This window comes from Triturus cristatus, chromosome 3_1 (genome assembly GCF_964204655.1).
Source record: "Triturus cristatus chromosome 3_1, aTriCri1.1, whole genome shotgun sequence".
Taxonomy (NCBI): Eukaryota; Metazoa; Chordata; class Amphibia; order Caudata; family Salamandridae; genus Triturus; species Triturus cristatus.
The window spans coordinates 25,996,846-26,022,992 of record NC_140583.1 but is presented as its reverse complement, the minus strand read 5'-3'; the positions used below and the strand labels follow the sequence as shown (position 1 = coordinate 26,022,992).

The 26,147-nt window shown below is 47.0% G+C and overlaps 1 protein-coding gene across 2 annotated transcripts in view; it reads right to left on the bottom strand.

Moving 5' to 3' along the window:
* Positions 1-26,147, bottom strand: part of AMBRA1 (autophagy and beclin 1 regulator 1) — a 764,496-nt gene that overhangs the window by 321,081 nt on the left and 417,268 nt on the right. For both annotated transcript variants that reach the window (XM_085646678.1, XM_085646680.1), the window contains one exon: positions 18,992-19,092. In XM_085646678.1, coding sequence (XP_085502804.1) covers positions 18,992-19,092 — 101 coding nt within the window. The remainder of the gene's footprint in view (positions 1-18,991; positions 19,093-26,147) is intronic.

Here is a 26,147-nt window from a genome sequence, read left to right as displayed (position 1 = left end):
TCTATGCTGACCTCTCATGCGTCGCTATCTCACGCACAATGCACCTCTATGCTGACCTCATGCGTCGCTATCCCACGCACAATGCACCTCTATGCTGACCTCTCATGCGCCGCTATCTCACGCACAATGCACCTCTATGCTGACCTCTCATGCACTATCTCACGCACAATGCATCTCTATGCTGACCTCTCATGCGTCGCTATCTCACGCACAATGCACCTCTATGCTGACCTCTCGTGTCGCTATCTCACACACAATGCACCTCTATGCTGACCTCTCATGCGTCGCTATCTCACACACAATGCACCTCTATGCTGACCTCTCATGCGTCGCTATCTCACACACAATGCACCTCTATGCTGAACTCTCATGCGTCGCAATCTCATGCACAATGCCCCTCTATGCTGACCTCTCATGCACAACTATCTCACGCACAATGCACCTCTATGCTAACCTCATGCGTCGCTATCTCACGCACAATGCCCCTCTATGCTGACCTCTCATGCGTCGCTATCTCACGCACAATGCACCTCTATGCTGACCCCTCATGCGTCGCTATCTCACGCATAATGCCCCTCTATGCTGACCTATCATGCGTCGCTATCTCACGCACAAATGCACCTCTATGCTGACCTCTCATGCACCACTATCTCAAACTATGCACCTCTATGCTGGCCTCTTATGCACCACTATCTTTCGCACAATGCACCTCAATGCTGGTCTCTTATGCGTGGAGAAGTGTGGCTCAATGATTAGAGCGGCAGACCCTGATGCAGAGGTCTAGCCCGGGACAAGGGTTCAATTCCCCGCCTCGGCGGGTCTTGGGCTCAAAAATTCCATGGACCTGACAATTCTCGCCTCGGTGCCATTCCAATCATGGAGTCCCACTCTGCAACTCTGGGCAATAGCTTGCTTAATCTCCACAACGGCCCCCACAACGCTAAGGACGCCTGGCCTCCACCTTGGGGGTGCCCAGGAGTGGACGCCTCACAGGGAAAGCCAGGATGGGTTCCACAGCGGTATTCGTACAAGCTCCTTGAGACCCTTGCGGGTGAGTAGTGCGCTATACAAGTATCAATTTACATATGCACCTCTCTCTCATTCACAATGCACCTCTATGCTGACCTCTCATGCACCATCACACAGACATTGCACCTCTCTGCTGACCTCTTATGCACCATCTCACAGACTATGCACCTCTCTGCTGACCTCTTATACACCACCATCTCACGCACAATGTACCTCTTTGCTACCTCTTATGTACCACTTTCTCGCAGATTATGCACCTCTCTGCTGACCTCTTGTGCACCACTATCTCGCAGACTATGCACCTCTTTGCTGACCTCTTCTGCACCGCTATCTCACGCACAATGCACCTCTATGCTGACCTCTCATGCACCAATATCTCACACAAAATGCACCTCTCTGCTGGCATTTTCTGCACCACTATCTCAGACTATGCACGTCTCTGCTGACCTCTTATGCACCACCATCTCACACACAATGCACCTCTCTGCTGACCTCTCAAGCACTGCTATCTCACAGACTATGCACGTCTCTGTTGACCACGTGTACACCACTATCTCACTCACAATGCACCTCTCTGCTGACCTCTTAGGCACCAGTATCTCACACACAATGCCCCTCTCTGCTGACCTCTTATACCCCACAATCTCACAGACTATGCAGGTCTCTGCTGACCTCTTATGCACTACCATCTCACGCACAATGCACCTCTCTGCTGACCTCTCATGCACTGCTATCTCACAGACTATGCACCTCTCTGCTGACCTCTTATGCACCATCTCAGACTATGTACTTCTCTGCTCACCTCTTCTGCACCACTATCTCATGCACAATGCACATCTTAGCTGACCTCTCATGCACTGCTATCTCAGACTATGCACCTCTCTGCTGACCTCTTCTGCACCACTATCTCACGCACAATGCACCTCTGATGACCTCTTCTGCACCACTATCTCATGCACAATGCACTTCTTAGCTGACCTCTCATGCACTGCTATCTCAGACTATGCACCTCTCTGCTGACCTCTTCTGCACCACTATCACACGCACAATGCACCTCTCTGCTGACCTCTTGTGCCCCACTATCTCACACACAATGCACCTCTCTGCTGACCTCTTATGCCCCACTATCTCACACACATTGCACCTCTCTGCAGACCTCTTCTGCACCATTATTTCAGACTACGCACCTTTCTGCTGACCTCTTATGCACCACTATCCTGGTACTGAGGCAGAATGTTGCTCAAATCCCGATTAGTGACAATGTATTTGATCCGTCCCTTACTAAACAGCCATCCCGCGCCCCGCTTCACCCGGATCATGAAGCCTCGGAATCGCCGCTCGTTTGCTTTTCTCGGCCTTTGCTCGGCAGCAAGAGAGAGGAAGCCGCCGCCACGTTCACCCCGGATCGAGGCCACCGCGCTCACTGCCACGTACTGGGCGTAGGGGGGAGTGACGAGAGCGAACCCTGCCTGCTGTGGCAACAGAGGGCGGGGGCGGCCGACGCCCGGGAGTGACCCGGTGGGGGTGCGGGCCCTGCTCAGCGGGCTCTAGAAGGGAGAACCCGGACCAGCGCTCCCCCACCGTCCTACCGCAGAACCCGGGCTGTCAGATGCACTGGCGCGGGCGCTGCTGTATGCGACCTTTGCTATTCTCCCCAAAGGACTTTTCAGCACTAGATTGCAGATTTGTAGGTGAAGCGCTATCTGGCTTTATTTCTAAGAAAGGAGCATAAATCAAAACGCGTTCTAAGCACCGAGTTTTGCTGCTGCCAAAATGTGCTCAACATAGAATGATACAGGGGGGAAAAGAGCGCCCCCCTCATGAATACTTAATACGGTGAAAAACAGTGCAGAGTGGGGCATCCTTAAAAAGAAACAGCGCTGCAACTATGTGCGTCGTTCACAAACTTTTTGGAATCTCAGGCAAGAAAATGGGTGTTTTCTGAAAACTTTCATGCCACTTATGTCTGTCCCTCCATTTTGGGGCGATTGTTTTGATAGCAGACAGCACGAAGGTGTGTTCATGCTCCTGCAGTCTGTATTTGGCGGATATTTCCTATTTATGTTCATCACATCATGAGATGTATTATTTGCTTCGTTTCACTCGGAGAAATTAATTGGTTCTGGTGGGTGATCGGCTGTAAGAGGGCAGCATAGTGGCTGGGAGGTGTGTGGGTGTGATGGCATTCCTTAGCTTCTCGAAGCTCAGACACTTTCAGAATGTGTTGGGGTAAACCCTTCTATTCACCAGTCCACCTGGAAGTCTGTCCTGCGTGAAGCACACGTCGCTCATAGTCATTCGCAGGCACACAACCTACACATTCTACGTGTGTGAAATGTGTTCAACGCGAGCTTACATAGCACTGATGTAAAATGAGGGTGTGTTTGTAAAGGTGGGCAGCTCTGCGAGGGCAAGGACACGTCCAGTGCTGTTTAGATTTACCCTCACACAAAAGTAACATTTTGAGCAATCACAGGTATTCAGTTTATAATCTTTGACACTTAGCACAACTCCCTTGCACCAATATGGATCTGGTGTAAAAGTGCTAGAACGTGCAAAGTATGTGAAAACTATTTTAGGAGGAAAAGCAGACAGTAACATTAATAAAATACTCCACAGTTTTGCTCTTATTCATAAATTGTTTTCTATGACTATTTGTGGATTACTCCTATGTTACGAGAGATTTACTCCTGAATGTTCATAGCTGATTCACGAGGAACGTTCATGAATAATTGTTCTTTAATTACATCCCACTTGAGCCAGAGTAAGACAAGTCTTCCAGTTGAAAAAGCTTGGAAGTTTGCGCCGCATAAGCCCTAATGCATGTGTAATTTACACAATACATTCATTGCACAATGGTTTGTTTTATTAGGAAAGCAGGTGTAAAGTACGAATGAACGTGAGGTCATGGGCTGCATAAACGCAAATGCATATATAGTTTAAACATTAGGACATTAAAAACATTTGGGACCATGAGAAACAGTTTAAATACCATACATGGGATATTACACACTCCAAAAGCCTTCATTACTCATTTAATGTGGGATTGTGTGCATTATACAAGTACCCTCTATGGTTGGCCAAGAAGGACTGAATCCCCAACGCATGACTCCATGCACAATACAGTGCCTGCGTCTCGGTGTAGGTGTAAAGTACACCAAGCATGCTTTACACACATGTACGGTACGGTAACGAGCATATGTAAATCACCAGGGTACTGCAATACTGCGCAAGGAGCAGCTGGAAGGGGTCAGAAAGTGTTCGGGAAATATCAATGCGTTATGCGCCACAATGCACATACAGGAAGGTGCTATATGGTCACAAAAACATGTAACTCACCGGTGCACCAAAACAGCACACACCGTATGAGTCCTCACTGCAATGTAAATGATAGCGTATTCTAATACACACGTCCCAATGCATATATTAAACCGATATAAAACATGAATACTCAAGCTGAAAACAATGCCGAATGAGCTTGAATGCGGACAGCAGTGCCAAAAGCTAGGTTAAAAAAAATAAAAGTTAAACACAAGTGCGCGCCTCTCGCATAAAGTTAAGCAAGAAGCGCGAGCAAGAAGTGGACGCGAGTGGTGTGTAAAAGTGAAAGCAATCGCGGGCTGTAAGGGTAGCAAGGGTCTCTCCTTAAGGGGGATAATCATTTTAAAGACTTGTCTGCCCCCCCTCACCCCCGGGGACAGATCGCCCAATTTATTTTGGCGTTTCTGGCTCCAGGGAAAGGGGGGACAGAAAAGCCCACTAGACACCAGGGAGTGTTTTACATTTTAAATGGAAGAGACCCCTTGGGCAAAGGTCGCTTCCTTATGGGCCTTATTTATTAACACATTTCTGCCCCCTCCCCTCCCCCCGGGACGGATCGCCTGCATTTTTTGGCGTTTCTGGCCCTGGGGGGGGGCAGAAAAGCTCACTGGAGCCAGGGATTTAAAAATAAATTGGAAGCGACCCCTTGGGCAAGAGTCACTTTCAGGGGGCAGATGTTTTTTAATGTGTGTATTCTGCCCCCCCCCCCCCGCGGTTTGGTTAATGCTTTTTCTGCCCCTCCTGGGGGCAGATCTGCCCCTTTTTTTGCCTTTCTGCCCTAGGTGGGAGGTGGGAGGCAGAAAACCCTACTAGGCATCAGGGATTTATTCTTTAGCAAGGGGGGCACATTTCGGTCTGCTGTTTTCTGCCCAGCCTGGCAGACCTCACCCGATCCCTTGGACAAGATCACCCCCCATTTTTCTCAGCCCTATTTGAAGGCCCATCTGGCAGAGTGACCATTTGGGTAGTGACATAGCGTGTTATAATGTTAATTGTTTTATTCCTTGTGAATTGCAATTGTAATGCTTTTTCGCCCTTTTTGTTTTAGTTCAAGGCTTTTGCTCTTTAGACTGTTCCAGGTTGCGGTTTTGTTACTGGTGGTTCTGCTGTTTGCGCTGTTGCATGTGTTTGGTAAGATACTTTTTTTTGTACAATGTAAATGTTTTTCATTTCTCTGCATGAATGTGTTTTTTGCACATGGTGTAATAAAAGCAGAATGTTTGGCTTCTGTTTTTTGAGTGTCAAAAACTTTTTGCATTTGTGCTCGATGTGTACTTTGTTGTCTTGTGAGTAATTGGTGTTTTTTTCTTTCTAGTGGGAAATCGTTGGTTTTTGCTGTCTCTCTGCAGAGTAGGTGCTGGTGAGTGTAGCGGTCTCTTGCAAGTGAATAGTATAGTTTTTGAGTATATAGATCTTTGTGATAAAGGCACACATTATTTTTTACTTATTTTGCAGTGTTGGTTGATGTTGACTTGTTTGTGCAGTCTCCTTTCTTAGGAAGGATAATGGCTAGCCGCAGGATTACTGCTCAGCAGGTTGTTGGTATGCTTTTTGAGTGTTCCTCTGACCATGGTTCAGAGACGGACTCTGCATCTGAGGCAGAGGAGGGAGGGGAAGATTCAGGCAGTGAGTTTTCTCTCCACATGGAATCATCGGATGATGAAGCTACTCTTAGTGCGGATAAAGTGTCTGTTTTACAGGAGGACATTGATGTGCCGATAGTGCAGCAAGAGGCATCTGGGCTGCAGCCTGGGGCTGCAAGGCTTCCCGTTGGTATAGTGCGGCAAGAGGCATCTGGACTGCAGCCTGGGGCTGCAAGGCTTCCCGTTGGTGTAGTGCGGCAAGAGGCATCTGGACTGCAGCCTGGGGCTGAAAGGCTTCCCGTTGAAAGTGCTGACCTTTGGATGGCCCCTGGCATGGTGCAGCCGGCATTGCCAGAGTTTACTGGTGTTCCAGGGTGTAGAGTGAATACAGAAAATATTTTCCCAATACATTTTTGTCAGTTTTTTATGGACGATGTATTTTTGGAAGAGATTGTTGAGCGGACTAATTTGTATGCTGAGCAGTTTTTGAGGGACAACAGTGCCAGTCTTAGGCCCCACTCTAGAGCTACCCGGTGGACTCCCACAAATCTGGAAGAGATGAAGAAGTTCTTTGGTTTAACTTTTTGATGGGCTTGCTAAGGAAGCAATCAATGTCTTCATATTGGTCTACTAGTCCCTTGATGGCAACGGCTACATTTCCGGCAGTCATGAGTCATGATAGGTATTTGCTTCTGCTTTGGATGCTGCCTTTTGTCGATAATGGTTTAGCGTTGGCACGAGATCACCCCGATTGTGACCGTCTTTTTAAGATTTGTCCTGTCATTGATCACTTTGTTGATCGATTTTCTGAGATCTATGCTCCAGGGAAAGAAATAGCAGTGGATGAGTCTTTGGTGTTGTTCAAGGGCCGCTTGGTTTTTAGGCAATACATTCCTAGTGAGAGGGCACGCTATGGAATAAAGCTGTATATGCTGTGTGACAGTAGGGCTGGATATGTCTCTAATTTCAGTGTGTACACCGGTAGGGAATCCAGGATTAACCCACCTAGTTGTCTGTCCACTTTTGGAATGACTGAGAAAATTGTGTGGGAACTTGGTGTAGGACTTTTTATCATCCATGATGAAAGCACTTCACCTGTGACTGTTTGGGGTGAGGTTGCTGAAGCGCGCAAACCTGCGTGCATTTTAGACTATAATAGGCCCATGGGTAGTGTTGATAGAGTAGATCAGAGGTTGGAACCTTACACTGCTCGTAAAGCTTACATTTGGTATAAGAAGTTGGCTTTTCCACTTGTCAATCTTTAATGCTTCTGTTGTATTCAAGGATTCTTGTTCTGAGTCAGAGATGGCTTTTGCTAAGTTTCAGGAGTCTGTAATAGGCAGCCTTGTTGTAGTGGAACAGGCAAGTGTTCCTAGAGTTGGAGTAGTGGAGGATGTGGCTATATTGAAATATCGCCACTTACCTGATCACATTCCTCCCACACATTCCAAAGACTTTCCCAGTAGGAGATGTAGAGTCTGTTGGCGAAGAGGTACGCGGAAGGAGACTCGTATCTACTGACCCGAGTGTCCTTCTAACCCTGCACTGTGTGTGCCTGCTTGTTTTAGAATGTACCACACGCAAAATAATTTTTGGGAGCATCCATGAGTGGTAAAGTGAACTGCCTGGTCTCTATTGTTTTATTTTTTTTGTTCAGTTTCAAGGTTGGCATTTGTGAGATGTATTTAGTTTCAGATTTTGTGTTAGTAGATTTGTATCTATTTGCAATTTGTTTGTGTTTTCTTTTTTGTATAAAAAGATACTAAATGTAATGGCCGTGTGTGTGTAGGCTGGCACTTGGCTGGTGCTGTGCATGGACTGGCGCTTGGCAGGTGGTGTGCCTAGTCTGGCGCTTTGCTGGCGGTGTGCCGGGACTGGTGCTTGGCATGCGGTGTGCGTGGACTGGCGCTTAGCTGGCGGTGTGGGTGGACTGGCGCTTAGCTGGCGGTGTGGGTGGATTGGTGCTTGGCTGGCGGTGTGTGAGTAGTGACTTGCTGCTGGTCACTACACACACTGCAAGCTAAACGCCACTCCACGCAATCCGTGAGCTGGTGTGGATGCTGTGTCAGGAATGTGGACGTGTGAAAGTGATGGGCCCTTGAATGGCGCTGTCTGCTGTTGTGAGTGTTGTAATGTGCTGGGCCCGCGGCTGGCGGCATGAATGGTTTTGTATGTGTCACACGTATGAAAGGTGTATGAATGGCCTGTAAAGAGGTTGGTGCCTTGTTGTGTCTTTACAGCTCACTAGCTGTGAGTCAATGGTTCAGTTTCTCGTCCTTTCAATTATTAACAGTGCATTTCATTTTTGTGAAATCTCTGTTTAATACAATTGTATATACTGAACCATCACTCACCCTTGTGCCAAATCCAACCAGTATGTCTGTGTGCTTGAGGAATAGGTGGTTGTGCAGAAATCTTTGTCTTTTCTGTCTCTTTGCCAAGGTGTACATTTATCTAAGAAAAACCTACCAACTGTAGATATTGTCATAAACTAAACACCCATGGGAGTACATGGTGATGTCTCTCTTGTGCATCCCAACAAGTTATCTTACCCACAATGTCCTGCAAACCTCAAAATGTGACGGTCACATTTTCCTAGCATTATTGTGCCCAAATTTTCACGCTGCAGAAAGTAACAACAAATTTCCAGCCCCCCAGCATTTCTCCAAGTATCCCAATAGAAATGGTACCTCACTTGTGTGGGTGGGCCAAGAACCCGTGGCAGGGAAGGGACCAAAACCTATTGAGGCGACATCAAAATTACCTATCACAAACCAACATGGTTTTCCAAGGGGCGTCCCATGAGTTTTTGGCCCGGGGCTCGGCGATCATGTAGAGAAACTTACCACACCCACTCATTTCTGAAAACTAGACACCCGGGGAAGTCCACCGAGGTATGGCTTGCGTGGGTCCACCAACATTCTCCTACCCAGAATCCCCTGCAATCTCAAATTTCACTGAAAAACAACGCTTTTTTCTCAAATTTCTGTGTGGGAAAGTTCTGGAATCTGCGTGGATCCACAAATTTCCTCCCACCCAGCGTTCCCCCAGGTCTCCCGATAAAAATGGTACCTCACTCACGTGGGTGGGTCAAGAACCCACGACAGGCAAGGGCCCAAAACCTATTGAGGAGACATCAAAATTACCTATCACAAACCTTCCTGGTTCTGCAAGGGTGGTCCTATGAGTTTTTGGCCCAGGACTCGGTGGCCATCTAGGGAAACCTACCAAACCCACACATTTCTGGAAACTAGACACCCAGGGGAGTCCAGCGAGGTATGGCTTGCGTGGGTTCCCCAACATTCTCCTACCCAGAATCCTCTGCAAACCTCAAATTTCGCCGAAAAAAAATCACAAATTTCCTCATACCCAGCATTCCCCCAGGTCTCCCGATAAAAATCGTACCTCACTTGTGTGGGTAGGCATAGTGGCTGCAACCGGAAATGGCCCAAATCGTACTGCGGCGACTTCAAAATGAGCTATACCTAAAACTATTTTGGTTTTCTGACAAAAGTCTGCTTGTCCCTGAAAGCTGGGAAGATGGTGATTTCAGCACCACAACCCCTTTTGTTGATACCATTTGCAGGGAAAAACCAGACGCTTTTAACTGTAGCCCTTTTTTCCCATTTTTCCCCAACAAACAAACATGTAGCTGTATTTTGGCTAATTTCTGGGTCCCCTCCAGGGGAATCAACAAACCCTGGGTGCCTTTAGAATCCCCATGATGTTGGGAAAAAAGGACGCAAATTTAGCGTGGATACCTTATGTGGTCAAAAGGTTACGGGGGCCTAAGCGCTAACTACCCAAACTAGCCAAAAAAGGCTTAGCACAGGGGAGGGGGGGGAGGGGGGGGGGCTAGCAGCGAAGGGGTTAACGGGACTACTTAGTTGGGTGCAGAGGATTCCACATTCTCACCACGAGTTTGTATCCATTGCCTTGCTGCTGGTCAAGTGACTGGTGGTGAGACACTGGGGACAGGGGTGAGTCCCGGATGATGGAGGTCACACACTGCAGTGATCTGTTTGAAATGTATAATGCAGTCCTCCCTGAATCTTCACGTCCAGGAGATATATGGGCCCATACCTCTGTTATTTACTGCAGGCTGCCGAGTCAGATGAGCACAAAGAAACGGATTGAGCACCATAGTATATACGATCTCTGTTGTTCTACTGAGATGCGCCCTCTGATGTCTGGTGCAATGTGTCCAGGCCCTACCAATCTACCAATATAATGGGAACTGTCATGCTGTACTGCTCTGCTTTAATTAAGTGATCCTTAACTACTTATAATATTTAATATGAAAAAATGCCTCCTTCAGATATTCTGGTCCTAAGTACACCAGGTATGCCCAGACGTGTGTCCCGTGCTCACTATGACACTCAATTCAAGCCATCCTGGCTGATGAGGGGTGAAACCCCGAAACCGGTCCTAGGATGCTTGTTTCCGGTCCAGGAAGGACCTGGCTTGGCAGTTTGGGCTGGACTGTTCCCATGAGGCACAGGGTCAAGACTGATTTACATATGGCCAGGTCTAAACTGGGGTGGCATGGTGAGCAAAAGAATGATGGATTTAACCCAGATCGCTTGACTGGGGGTGAATGTTTTGATTTGTTCTGCCTTCCGTCCATCAATTCTGTGTCTTTTGCTTTCTCGCCCTAAGTGCGACAGGTATGCCCAGACGTTGGTCCTGGCCTCACTGTGCCACTGGAGTCAAGCTATCCTGGCTGAAGAGGGGTGAAACCCCGAAACCCGATCCCAGGATGCTTGTTTCCGGTCCAGGAAGGACCTGGCTTGGCAGTTCAGGCTGGACTGTTCCCATGAGACACAGGGTCAATACTGATTTGCATATGGCCTGGGGTGGCATGGTGAGCAAAAGAATGATGGATTTAACCCCTTCCCTGCTCATGACGGAACCGTTCCGTCATGAGCCACGGTTGCCGTGTGCTCATGACGGAACGGTTCCGTCATGACATGCCCGTTGGCGGCCCCTCCGCCTGCGCGGCGCTGTTTCCCCGCCTGTGCGGGGGGACAACGGAAATGGGCGGAGTCATGACGTAACCGTTCCGTCATGAGCACAGCCCAACCGTGGCTCATGACGGAGCGGCTCCGTCATGAGCACAGCGCCACCGCGCTGCCCCACCGCACCCCCCAGCACCGCGGCGGAATTCCCGCCGCGGTGAAAGGGTTAACCTAGATCACTTGACTGGGGTGAATGTTTTGATTTGTTCTGCCTTCCGTCCGTCTTTGCTTTATATATTAAGCACCAAACGCAATCCCTTCTAGTTTTTCCCAGATATAGGTTCAGCTTACTAAGCCGTGGCTAGATCAAGGAAAAAGAAAATGCTACTTACCACACTGCATCTGTTCTTGGCATGTAGAATTGCAGATCCTCACAGCAATAGATCGCCATCTGGTGTTGGGCTCGGATGCTTGCACCTTCTTGTTGTCTTGGAAGAAGTCTTTGTAGTCACGAGATAGGTGACTCCTCCCTTGGACGATAGTGCGCATGGGCATCGACTCCATCCTCAGATTGTTTTTCGCCATGATGGGAAATGATGGAGTTAGTAGAAAAGAAAGAGATGTCCATGTGTGTATATCTAAGTAAGATAGTACTGTACCATATACAGGTCCCGGGGAGGTGGGTGGGCGTGTGAGGATATGCAACTCTACACGCCAAGAACAGATGCATACTGGTAAGTAGCATTTTCCGTTCGAGGCATATGAGCTGCAGATCTCAACCTTAGCATAGACGGTACAGCAGTATCTCCCCTAGCGGTGGTCACCTGTATCTGTTGCAGTAGTTTTAAGAACAGATTGGCCTACAGAAGCTTGTTGCTTGGCTTTCACGTCAACACAATAGTGTTTAGTGAAGGTGTGTGTTGTAGACCATGTCGCTGCCTTACAAATGTCTTCTAGGGGAATGTTCCCTAAGAATGCCATGGAAGCCCCTAGTTTGCGTGTTGAGTGCGCTCTAGGGGGAATTGTTAATGTGTGCTTGGCTTTTTGGTAGCATATTTGGATACATTTAACAATCCATCTTGCAATCTCAGCTTTTGAGATGGGATTACCCGTATGCGGTGGAGAGAAAGATACAAACAATTGTTTTGTTTTGCGAAAGGATTTAGTCCTGTCAATGTAATATAGTAGAGCTCTTTTGACATTTAGGGTGTGAAGAGCTCTCTCTGCTACGGAGTCCGGGTTTTAAAAAAACACCGGCAGCTCCACAGATTGATTAAGATGAAATGCAGAAATGACTTTAGGCAGGAATTTTGGGTTTGTTCTGAGAACCACTTTGTTACGATGTATTTGTAAAAATGGCTCTTGTATGGTTAAAGCCTGGATCTCACTTACCCTCCTGAGCGAAGTGACTGCAATAAGGAAAGCTACTTTCCATGTGAGGAACTGAAGTTCACATTTATGGAGAGGTTCAAATGGGGGTCTCATGAGTCTAGTAAGCACAATGTTGATATTCCACACTGGAGAGGGTGGTAATCTGGGAGGTATGATTCGTTTAAGGCCTTCCATAAAGGCTTTAATTGCTGGGACCCTAAAAAGTGACAAGTGTTGTCTGTTTTGTAAGTAAGCAGCAAGTGCTGCTAGATGTAGACGTATGGATGAGTATGCCAAATTACATCTTTGCAAATGTAGTAAGTAGCGAATGATGTTTTGGATGGACGCATCCAGTGGATTGATATGATTATTAGTGCAGTAAATGGCTAATCTTTTCCACTTTGCTGCATAGCAAGCTCTGGTGGTAGGGCGTCTGGCCTCTTTAATGAGGTTCATACAGTCCGGTGGAAGGTTAAGGTAACCGAACTCTAGGACTTCAGGAGCCAGATCGCGAGATTCAGTTGAGTTGGATCGGGGTGCCTTATCTCTCCATGGTTCAGCGTTAGTAGTGATGGAGAGAGGTGTAGTTTTTGGTGTGGGACGAGTGAGCGTTCCAGTAGTGTTGCGAACCACGGTTGGCGTGCCCATGTGGGAGCTACTAGGATCATTTTGAGACACTTATCAGAGCTTGCGTCCCACTAGTGGAATCCGTGGGAGTGGCAGAAAAGCATACGCAAATCTGCCTGACCAGTTCATCCCTATCGCATTGCCCTAGAACAGTGGGTGTGGAAACCTGGCGGCGAAGGTTGGGCATTTTGGGATAGCTGTAAAGAATGTGTTCCTCCCTGTTTTTGTATGCAATACATGGCCGTCATGTTGTCTTTCCGGATCAGGACGGCTTTGTTTTGTACATGGAGTTGATTTCAGAGCTAGGAATATTGCTAGTAGTTCCAGATAACTGATGTGGAGCCCTTTTTGTTGAGTGGTCCATATTCCCTGCGTTGTGTGAGCTAAGAGATGGGCTCCCCACCCTGTGAGTGATGAGTCTGATGTTAGTACGATCTGTGGAACAGGCTCGAGGAATGGCCGCCCTTTGGACAAGTTTCTTCTGTTCCACCACTAGAGAGCGATGTGTGTGGCTGTCCACCAACACCAGATCTGTAAGTTGTCCTTGAGCCTGATTCCACTGATGTGCCAGACATTCCTGTAAGGGACGCATTTGAAGTCTTGCATAAGGTACAATAAATATGCAAGATGCCATCATGCCTATGAGTTGCATGAACACTCGGGCTGGGAGAGAGTGTTGGATTTGAAATTTGGTGATGAGAACTTGTATACTGGCTATCCTGTCTGGGCTGGGATACGCTAGAGCTGTGGAAGTATTTATTGTGGGACCCCAGATATTGATGTACATGAGAGGGCTGAAGGTGTGTATAGTTGATTGTGAACCCCAAGTTGTGTAGTGTTTGGATGGTTTGATGAGTGTGTTGGATACACTGGTTGAATGATCTGACTTTTATTAGCCAGATACGGGAAGACATGGATCTGTTGTCTTCGTAGGTGTGCTGCTACTACTGCAAGGCACTTGGTAAACACTCTTCGAGCAGTGGTGACCCCGAATGGAAGGACTTTGAACTGATAGTGTTGTCCGTCCAGTACGAACCTTAGATACTTCCTGTGAGTGGGATGTATGGGAATGTGGAAGTAGGCGTCTTGGAGATCTAGTGTGGCAGGGAAGTCTCCTTGTTGTAGTAGTGGAAGCACCTGTTGGAGAGTGATCATGTGAAAATGATCCCAGTGTATATACTGATTGAGGGGTCTGAGGTAGAGAATTGGCCGTAGGGTCCCGTCCTTTTTGGGGGTTAGGAAATACAGCGAATAAACCCCAGTTCCCTGATGTGGTAAGGAGACTGGCTCTATGTCGTGCTTTTGAAGCAGTGAGAGAACCTCTTGTTTCAAAAGTGTAAGATGGTCTGCGGACATTGGACGCTGTCTGGGTGGTATGTTTGGGGGGGTAGCTGTAAATTCCAGGCAGTAACCATATTGGATAATTTGTCTTACCCACCTGTCTGTTGTGATGGAGTTCCAGACAGGTAGGAACTGTGTTGATCTTCCCCCGAGCGGAGTGGAATGCTCTGGGGGGAGTGGAGGGAAGTCACTGTTTAGCAACAGGGGAGGTACGAGTGTTGTTGCTACCTCGGCCTCTCCCTTAATTGTTGTTCCCTCTGTAACCTCCTCTAAAATATCCTCTACTGGGGGATGTTTGGGTGGTGTTTTTAGAGGAAGATTAGCTATCTGTGCTCACGTTCTTGGATGGTCCTCTATAAAATGAGCGACGAAAGGAGCCACGCATTTGCGGAGACTGCCATGCTCCCATGGACTTAGCGGTCTCTGTATCTTTTTCATTTTTTCAAGAGCAGTGTCCACAGCCGGCCCAAAAAGTTGGTTTTGATTGAACGGCTGATTTAGAATGGTTGTTTGGACCTCCTACTTGGAGCCTGAAATGCGCAGCCAGGCATGTCTTCTGAGCAGTATACTAGTATTAATAGACCTAGCGGCAGTGTCTGCTGCATCAAGGGCACATTTAATTGATGCGTTGGTGATTAGTTTGCCCTCTTGGATTAGGTCATTTGCTTGAGTTTTATACTGGTCAGGCACATGTTGTAATAGGGTTTCCAGCTGGTCATAATGGGCCCCATCATATCTAGCCAGCAGTGCTTCAGTGTTGGCTATGCGCTAGTAATTGGCCGCCTGCCCTCTTGCCAGATGCGTCTAATAATTTAGATTCTTTATCAGGGGGCGGTGCGTCCCCTGAGGTTTGTGAATTAGCTCGCTTTCTAGCATTGGGCACTACTAATGAATCTAGAGGGAGCTGACATTTGATGTACGCAGGATCGTCAGGTGCAGGTCTATATTTCTTATCGATCCTAGGATTAAGTATCCTGGCCCATACAGGATCTTTAAATGTGTCAGGAGCATGCCTAATGACCCCTTTAATCATTTGTACAATTTTCTTGGACTGTTCAAATGTGTCTAGAAGAAAATCCTCCTCTGGTGTGTCTGAGTGCATGTGCACCCCATGAAATACAGCAGCCCTATTGATGAGTTGTCCAAACCCAATATTATCATCTGGAGGAGATGGTTTTGTTGGGTATGGTTGGGGGCTTGGGAGGTCTGGGGGATCTATTGGATCATTGTAATCCCAATCATCTTGTGGTGGGTCATCTGGATCTGTGAACGGGTCATTAGGGTCACCACCCACCCCTAGGTCATCATCATCATCGTCTGGAGGTGGTGTATGTGGTGGAGAAGTTACAGGCTGAGGCGGTGTAACAGGTTTGGGGAGAGGAGGGGTGTTAGATGGAAGGACAGGAGAAGGAGGCATAGGTGATGTGGCACAGTCCTTCACAGGCACTGGAGGGGTTTGTGCTGTGTCCAATTTCATCTTCTTGCATGGCACAGCTGTGACATGTCCTGTACTAGGGTTGATATAGATCTTTTTCTGTTTAGGATCAGCAGGATCCGGATGAAAAAGTTCCTCCTCCTTGATAACCGCTTTCAGCGCCGATTTTTTCAGTTCCGAGCGGAGCGGTTGCTGAGTCTTATGCTCTTTGGCCTTACGAGGCGTGGTGGAATCCTTAGGCTTGGTTTTCGGTTCTGAAGGCTTTAGTTTAGGAGCCGTGGCGTGATTCTTAGATTTAGAGGTGTTAGACGCCAGCTTATCCACCTTCTGCTTTGGTTTGTGGGTTGGGGTAGGGGCAGTAGTACTCACTCGTTGCCCAGGAGTGATGAAGTCGTCTGAGTCTTCTGCCTCTGACATGATTTGGAGATCTTCGGAATCTTCTTCTGGGACATCTGGGCCTTCGTCGAAGATGTCCACCGGTTCCTGAGCTGATCTCTGCGCCATGACGTGTCGTTGAGCTCGACGATATCTAATGGTCTTCTTTGATCGAAAGGAGGCGCAGGCTGGGCAGCTGGACTCGTCGTGAGGCACAGGTTATAGAACTTGTGATGGTCACTGTGTGGAAAGTTTGCTCCACACTGGGGGCATTTTTTGAAAGGCGTCCTTTCCATGAGCCGTAGGCCTTACGGCGTTGATAGGCCCAGCGGCCCGCGTCGACAACTGGAATCGAACCGATGAAAGGCACGTCGAAATTTCGATGTGTCTAGTCAATCGGAAAAGTTTATGAAAGTTTTGCGCGTCAAAAAGTTTGAAACTAAAGTTTCGAACCGGTGCGCAAAAGTTGCGACCAAACCCAATGGCAGAAAAAAACAATCTGAGGATGGAGTCGATGCCAATGCGCACTATCGTCCAAGGGAGGAGTCCCCTGTCTCGTGACTACAAAGACTTCTTCCAAGACAACAACAAGGTGCAAGCATCCAAGCCCAACACCAGATGGCGATCTAATGCGAAGTGTGAGATCTGCAGCTCATATGCCTCGAACATACTGTTTCAGCGTTGCATCACTGCTGGTATTTGTGAGATATATTGAAGAATAAAGACTGTCTCTGGTTGTATCACTGCTGATGGAAGAGAATAGATAAACCAGAAAGTGATTCCTTTCCTGCTCTTAAGTTTGATGGGGTTTACAAGTCAGGCCTTACTGCCCTAGTGCAGGACATTATGAACAGATAAATTAATCTTGCTTAGAACATACACTGAGGACCTGTCTTTAGCATTTGAGTCTAAATAACAGCGGTATTAAACCAGACATGCACATTCCACTTGTTCAAACCAGTCTATCATTTTTAAATAAACAAAGGTTTCCCACATTGCAATGGATAGTAATTGGGTGGTGGCCCACTCCCTCAACTGCTGAAACATTACTAAAAGGAGATTCCCTCTCCTCGGCCTTCTAGAAAGCTGAATATTTGGGAATGGAAGCCCACTAGAACTAGTCCTTGATCATCAGTAATAAACTGGGCACAAAACAACGGGATTTTCTTTACTATAAATGATCTGAAGTGTGAGTCACCAACAGCCACGTCCTCTCACAAGTGTGAGAGCATTCTCACAGCTATCCATAGCACTATCAGCTTGCTCTAAAATACAACTGAAAACACTCCCAACCTCAAGGTTAATGCCATTATCCTATTGCACTTGAGGTATATGATGGTTTATTACCAAGTAAGAAGTTCTCAAAGATGAGCAGGCTATGGGACAGCACTCTGGTCTCACTCCCAACCAGGAACATTCACCGACAACTGATAGACGACTCATCATCTACTAAGGGCGCATCTTCATAGGCTGAACATAGTCTCTAGCTTTGACAGTAGATCGCAAATGTGAGCTAAAAATGAGAAGGAACGGTGATTTTGCTTTATTGTTTTAACACTTGCGGCATGGGACAGCTTGATAATGGCTGTGCCAGGGACTGAGAGTAAGGAGAAGGTAGGGATTGAAAGTAGAATGGGCTTTAGAGAGGAGGGAGGAAGCAAGCAGAAGGTGCGTTATGGTAAAGCGGTATTTTGTGGTAATGCCGGTAAAATGATGCGGGCAACAATAAAACAAGTGTAAAAAGGCATGTTTATGGAGATATTAGAATGCAGAAGGGGCGGCAATATTATAAAAACAGTAGGCGATGTGCGATTACGGGGTATGAGCAAATAAGGATGAAAAGTGCAATATATAATAAAAGCAAACAAGGCCTGATGGACACAGGAAACATGTATTGCGTAAGACTGAAAGTAAATAACAGCGGCATGCGATAAAAGCAAAAGGGAGGTAGAGAGACATGGAGGGAGGAAACGAGCAAGTATCAGTTTGGTGATAGTAAGGCGTTATTGTGAAGAAATGGGACGGTGTATAATTTAAAAAAACTACGCAGGGGCTTGATGGTATGAGTAAAGGAAGGAGCGCGCAATGTAGTTAAAGCAGAACGTGCCTTAAAAAGAGGGAGGGAGGGAGCGAGTAAAAGGAGCGGCAGGGAGATAGCGAGCGAGCAGGACGTAGGTCAAGACGCGCGCACATCTCCTGTCCACTGACTTATGCTAACGCCGCTGTACGCGTGGGTGCAAGTAGCAGTTTGGTGGTAGTAGGCATTGTGTGGCAATGGCACGGTGTTTAATTTTTAAAAAACTACTTAGGGGGCTGATGGCATGAGGAAAGGAAGGAGCGCGCAATGTAATTAAAGCACAACGTGCCATAAAAAGAGGGAGGGAGCGAGTAAAAGGAGCGGCACCAAGATAGCGAGCAGGACTTATTAGAAGACGTATTACAACACGCGTTTACTTCTGGTGTGCTGCAAGTTATGCTAGCGCCGCTGTACGCGTGGGAGCAAGCAAGAAGGAGGCGTGTTAACGTGCCGCGAGCCATACGCGTGCACATCTCCTGTCCTCCAAGTTCTGCTGATGGCGCCATACGCGTGCACGGCTGCTGTCCTTTCTACGCGTGCACATCTCCTGTTCCCCTTCCAATCCAAGTCGACAACAATAGATCTTGCCGATAGCGAGCAGCGCAAGTGCTGCGTCGCTAGGCAAGACCTAAAAAGCCTTTCACAATGCACTATAAGAAGCCGAGACAGTGGGTAACTTTACAATGAAGAAAGAGGAATGTCTACTAGAGACAAAGTGCTGAGCACTTCTACCCCAGACATTTATGGAGGTTTCAAGGTAGAGACAGTAACAGCAGCAAAACCCCAAGGAGTGTTCCATTCAATCAACAAGCCATCCACGCTCACTACTTGTTGTAGTGCAGTCTGTCTCTGCATGCACAGGACATGGACATACCTGCCAGGACTCTGTTGACAGAGGAGTGGGTGGCAAGTCCAGGCTGGCCTCGTTCATGGAATATCCCAGCATACGGCAAGTACTCTGGCAAAAGGAACCTCCTACAAAAAGAAAATTACACTAATAAACAAGCAAGTGATAATCAACTAATGACGTGGATTTCATCTTCTAGTCTTGCACACACGCATAGCTACTACTCCACATAGAGAGCCTACATCCGTGACCCAGACCACCCCATATTGAAGCATTTAGCCAGCTTGTGAAATCTATTCCAACTCTCCACAGCAAAACTCTGTAGAACAATCAAATACGACAAAAAGAACCCACACCTTAGACAGCCACGACTCTGCAATGGAGCCACAGTGCACAGAATCCACTCTAGTGAGGCCTTGATGTGTAGAGTCTGCACCAGTGTGGACTAGGAGAGAGGAACAGAAGGGGGGCACCACCGTGAGCCAGGCGAGACAAACCAGCCTGGCATGGAAGAGTGACCACTGCAGATGGGCACCATTCCAGTAATAGGAACTGGTAGTATTTAGGAAGCACTCATGGACTATGGACCTTTGGTGGAGAAAACAGAGAAGCAGATAGAAGAGGAGATGAAAAACTGCAAACAAAAAGGTAAACTCAAACCAAAGGAGCATCAGTTGCTTTTTCTAAAAAAAACAGGGAATAAGCTCAGTCATCAGAGGGAAGCTGGCGGCAAAGAGCTTCACAAGTTGAAAGTGAATATTGACAACTGTTGACCGGATACATTTGCTTCAAAGCGTGCTGGCACTGCAGAAGGAAGGGCAGAAGAGGTCCTTTGCAACATAAATGATACATACTTAGTGCCCCAAGAATGCTACGCTACCTCACCATAGGGCTGACAAGCACTCTGCTCTACGATAGCGAATGCTGCACGTGGTCCAGAAAGGGTAACGGGAAGTACTGTTTTAGGAAACCATCCATTCTAAAGGATGGCAACGCAGAAGGACACTAGAGGCGGCTCAGGGAAAAACAAGTTACTTACCTGTAACTGCAGTTCTCCAAACTTGGCATGCTTCATATATTCACATGCTTGAACCGTTTCCCATCATGCTGAGAATCTGGTACTTTTAAATAGCAGCAAACAGCATAAAATGACCATGTGCCTCAACAATGGTGTTTGATTAATAACACATCCACCTAACAATCCGAACTTCAGCCAATGAGGTGGAAGTCATAAGCTCTCCTACCACCCTAGCCATCACCACTGCTCAGATTCCAAGTCCCAAATTGTGAGTAAAGGGCAAAATAAATGAGCCTCTGACCGGGGAATGTGAATATATGAAAGACACGAAGGCTGGAGAGCTGGAACTGGTAAGTAACTCCTTTCTACTCCAGAAGTGGATCTTTCATGTATTCACATGCTTGAATCAGAACAGGATATGTACAACAAGGACAGACCCTTACACCCAAACTGGAACCAGCGTCACCTGGTAATATCGAAAACAAGGGTCGCAGGGGTGAAAATAGTATCTCATATTTACCCACCCAGGTCAACCAATCACAGTGGGGTGTGGTCGTATGACACTCAATGAAGCCCAGGGCTGAAGAATAATGTTACTTACCCAGTAAGCATCTGTTCTTGGCATGTACAGCTGTAGATTTGCATGCTTTGCATACTCCTGCCATCTAGTGTTGTGTACGGATGTTTGCAAGTTGTTTTTCTTCGAAGAAATCTTTCCAGTCAATAGGTAGGTGACTCCTCCTTTCGGTGATAGTGCGCATGGGCATCGACTCCATTGTTAGATTGTTTACCCGCAGAGGGCGGGAATGGAGTTAGTAAAGGTAGAATAGAGATGTCCATGCGTATGTATGTAAAGTAAGAAAACTGCAACTGGTACCCGGGGAGGCAGGAGGGCAAATGTGAATCTACAGCTCTACATGCCAAGAACAGATGCCTACTGGGTATGTAACATTATCCGTTTATGCCATGTGAGCTGTAGATCACGTGCTTTGCATAGACTATACAATAGTGCTTGGTGAATGCGTGTGGTGTAGAACATGTTGCTGCCTTACAGATGTCAGCTAGGGGAATATTCCCTAAGAAAGCCACAGTAGCCTCGATTTTGCGGGTGGAATCCACCCTAGGGTGTATTGTCAATGTTCTTTTCGCTTTCACATGATCATGTTTGGATACATTTCACGATCCATCTTGCAATGCCCGATTTAGAAATGGGATTGCATTTGTGTGGTGACGAAAAGCAACAAAGCTGTTTTGTCTTGCGAAAATCTTTTGTTCTTTCTACATAATATAGTAGAGCTCTTCTAACATCTAGTGTGTAGCTCTTGTTCTGCTACAGAATCAGGTTGAGGAAAGAACACGGGTAACTCAACCGATTGATGTGAAAAACAGAAACCACTTTAGGAAGAAATTTGGGATTGGTTTGAAGAACCGCTTTGTCTTTGTGAAGTTGAAAGAAAGGCTCTCGTATAGTTAGTGCCTGGAGCTCACCAACTCTTCTTAAGGAAGTGATTGCAATAAGAAAAGCAACCTTCCATGAGAGATGTTGTAGTTGACACTTGTGCATTGCTTCAAAAGGTGGACCCATTAGCCTCGTAAGGACTATGTTCAAGTTCCAAACTGGTGCAGGTGGAGCTCTTGGTGGTATTACTCTTTTTAGTCCTTCCATAAAGGCTTTTTTCACTGGTACTCTGAATAGAGGGAAGTGTTATCTGTTTTGTAAGTATGCAGCTACAGATGTTAAATGTAATCGAACGGATGTTTATCCTAATCCAGATTGCTGTAAGTGTAAGAGATAACAGATGATGTTTTGCACTGAAGCATCAAGGGGATCGATATTGTTATTGTTACAGTATATAACAAATCGTTTCCACTTTGCTGCATAACACGCCCTAGTAGTAGGGCTCCTAGCCTCCTTTGGGATATTCATACAGATTGGTGGTAACTGCAAATAAACAAACTCTACGACTTCAGGAGACAAATCGCTAGGTTAAGTTCCCTGGGATCTGGATGTCTTATTTCTCCATGGCTCTGAGTGAGGAGACTGGAGTTGAGATGCAGCTTTTGGTGTGGAACTACTGAGAGCTTTAGAAGGGTGGTTTTACGTTTGTGCTGTGGTGAACAGGTCTATGTGAGGAAATCCCCATTCCTGAAAGTAGGGAAGAAGAATCTGGGGATGAAATTCCCACTTGTGGATATGCAGTCTCTGTCTGAGAAGGTCAACAATTTGATTGTTTACTCCTGGAAGATGTTCTGCTAGGAGATAAATCTTGTGGTGTATAGCCCATTTCCCAATGGTTTGTGCTAGGCGTGACAGTGGATAGCGTCTGTGTCCGACCCTGTATTTGTATATAGTACATAGCTATCATGTTGTCTGTGCAGACTAAGACAGTTTCGCCTATGAGGTGAGTTTGAAAGGCTTTGAGCACTAGAAACATTGCTAGTAGCTCTAGGTGAGTTATATGGAGGCTTTTGTATTTTAGAGTCCATAATCCTTGGATTGTGGGACTTTGTAGGTGAGTGCCCCAACCAGTGAGCAATGTGTCTGCTGTTAGCACAGTCTGTGGAACAGGCTCGAGAAAAGGCCACCCAGGGGCATGGGATCCCAACTCCGGGCCCCTTCACTCTTTTCTCATCTTGATGTGTGAAAAAGTAACTGGTGTAGAAAACTCAGTTTGTAAAGTGTGTCATAGTTGAGCTGATAGGCCTCACTCCTGGGTTTGTTGTCAATGGCCAAAGAAGAGACATCTTTGGGGTGGTCATCAACTTTGTCATCGCGGAAGGCAAATGCTACTTGGCATGTAGAGCTACAGATCTACACACTTGTGCATAGATCGCCATCTGGTGTTGGGCCCGGATGTTTGCAGTTTGTTTTTCCTCTTGGAAAGTCTTTGGAAGTCACGAGGTCGGTGACTCCTCCTTTGGATCGTATTGCGCATGGGCTTCAGCTCCATCCTCAGATTGTTTTTCGCCAGCAGGGAAAGATGGAGCGTAGTAATACCAGTGAAGAGGCCCATGTGTGTTGTATCTAAATAAGAAAAAGTGGAACAGATAAAGGTAGCCGGGGAGGCGGGTGGGCGTGTGTAGATCTGCAGCTCTACATGCCAAGAACTGATACATACTGGTAAGTAGCATTTGCCGTTTGAGGCATATGAGCTGCAGATTACACACTGTGCATAGATTATATAGCAGTACTCGCTCCTAGCGGCGACCACCGGTAGCTGTTGCAGTGGTTTGAAACAATGTTTTGAGTACAGCCTGGCTCACACTAGCTTGTTGCTTAGCCTGCACATCTACACAATATTGTTTAGTGAAAGTGTGCGGTGTTGACCATGTAGCTGCTCTGCAGATATCATCTGAGGGAATGTTCCCTAAGAATGCCATGGAAGCCCCCATCTTACGTGTAGAGTGGGCTTTAGGGGGAACAAATAATGCTCGTTTTGCCTTGTGGTAGCAAATCTGAATGCATTTGACAATCCACCTGGCTATCCCAGATTTGGAGATGGGGTTGCCTTTATGTGGTGGTGAGAAGGAAACGAACAGTTGTGTTGTTTTACGAAATGGTTGTGTTCTCTCGATGTAGTAGAGTAAGGCTCTTTTGACATCTAATGTGTGTAGAGCTCTTGCTGTAACGGTTTGTGGTTGCGGGAAGAATACGGGTAGTTCCACAGATTGGTTTAGGTGAAAGGGATAAATGACTTTAGGAAGGAATTTTGGATTAGTACGGAGAACCACCTTGTTATGGTGCATTTGCAGAAAAGGTTCTTGAATGGGGAGTGCTTGTATCTCGCTGACACTTCTGAGAGAAGTGATGGCTAAAAAAAAAGCAGTTTTCCATGTTAGGAATTGTAGCTCACATTTGTGTGGAGGTTCAAAGGGAGGCCCCATTAGTCTGGTGAGAACGATGTTTAGGTTCCACATCGGTGAGGGTGGCACTCTTGGGGAAATTATTCTTTTGAGGCCTTCCATGAAGGCTTTTATGGCAGGTACTCTAAAGAGAGATAGATGTTGCCTGTTTTGTTGATAAGCTGCTATGGCTGCAAGGTGCAGTCTGATAGAAGTGTAGGCTAGATTGCATCTTTGTAGGTGTAGTATGTGAGAAGTTGGCCTGATATATGATGTCACTAATTCTAGTGTACACCTTGTATCAGTCCAAACAACCCTTATGGTGATTGGTTGTAAAGTCAACCTTATAGACCAGCTATCCTAGTGGTAGCATGGACAAGAGCAGTCTTAGGCTAAACTCTGAATGGCATGTGAAGCCAGCTGTTATACCATATGTAATCCCTTGAATACCAAATGAAAGGACACCACAACTGATATATTGAATATGCTACTTACCAGTATGCATCTGTTCTTGGCATGTAGGGCTGCTGACATTCATATCTGTGCATTGATCGCCGCCTAGTGTTGGGTCCGGATGTTTGCACGTTGTTGTCCTGGAAGAGTCTTCGAGGTATCCTGGGATAGGTGGCTCCTCCCCTGGACTACAGTGCGCATGGGCATCCTCTCCATCCTTAGATTGTTTTTCGCCATTGTGGCAGTGATGGAGTAGATACAGTAAGGGATGACCATGCTATACAGTAATTCTGATTGCTGCAGCCGCTACAGGCGCCGGGGAGGAGGGTGGGCGATATGAATGTCAGCAGCCCTACATGCCAAGAACAGATGCATACTGGTAAGTAGCATATTCAGTTCGAGGCATGTGGGCTGCTGAATTCATATCTGTGCATAGAATACATAGCAGTACCTCCTATTAGCGGCGGCTACCAGTGCCAGCTGCTGCAGTCTGAAAAAGAGTTTTGAGAACAGCCTGTCCTACAGCTGCCTGCTGTTTTGAGTGTACATCTACACAGTAGTGTTTGGTAAATGTATGTATAGTGGACCATGTGGCTGCTCTACATATTTCCTGTAAAGGAATGTTTCCCAGGAAAGCCATGGACGCCCCTAACCTTCGTGTTGAGTGGGCTCGTGGGGGAATCGTCAATGTGCGTTTAGCTTTTTGATAACAAATTTGGATACATTTAACGATCCATCTGGCTATACCTGCTTTGGAAATGGCGTTGCCCTTGTGTTGTGGAGAGAAGGCAACGAAGAGTTGTTTTGTCTTCCTAAAGTTTTTAGTTCTGTCAATATAGTACATGAGGGCCCTCTTTACATCTAGTGTGTGGAGCATTCTCTCAGCGACATTTTGTGGATTTTGAAAGAAAACAGGCAGTTCAATGGTTTGGTTCATGTGGAACTGCGATATTACTTTAGGCATGAATTTGGGGTTGGTACGTAGTACAACCCGGTTTGCGTGAACCTGTATGAATGGCTCTTGAATGGTTAGTGCCTGGAGTTCACTAACTCTCCTTAAGGAAGTGATGGCAACCAGGAAAGCCACTTTCCAGGTGAGGAATTGAATCTCACATGAATGGAGAGGTTCAAAGGGCGGACCCATCAGTCTGGTGAGGACCAAGTTGAGGTTCCACACCGGTGCTGGGGGGTGCCTTGGGGGAATCACTCGTTTAAGTCCTTCCAAGAAGGCTTTGATGGCAGGCACTCTGAATAAAGAGAGGTGCTGCCTGTTTTGGAGATAGGCTGCTATTGCGGTTAAATGGATACGTACTGAGGTGTATGCCAGATTGCATCGGTATAGGTGTAAGAGATAGCAGATTATGTTTTGAATGGATGCGTCTAGCGGGTTAATGTCATTGTTGTTGCAGTAAATGACAAACCTCTTCCATTTAGCTGCATAGCAAGCTCTGGTAGTGGGTCTCCTGGCCTCCTTGATGATCTCCATACAGTCAGGTGGCAGGTTTAGGTAGCCAAACTCTAAGACTTCAGCAGCCAGATTGCCAGGTTCAGCTGTTGCGGATCTGGGTGCTGAATTTCTCCATGGTTCTGCGTCAAAAGCGCGGGTTTGATCCGCAGCCTTTGATGCGGCACCACGGAAAGTTCCAGAAAGGTGGTGTACCATGGCTGGCGCGCCCACTTCGGAGGAACCAGGATGAGTGTCAGTGAGTGCTGTCGCAGTTTGCGTGCCACCAGCGGTATTAACGGCGCTGGGGGAAAAGCGTACGCAAATCTGCCGGACCAGTTCATCCATATCGCATTGCCCTGCGACTGTGGATGTGGGAACCTGGCGGCAAAGCTTTGGCATTTTGCGTTTTCTTTTGTGGCGAA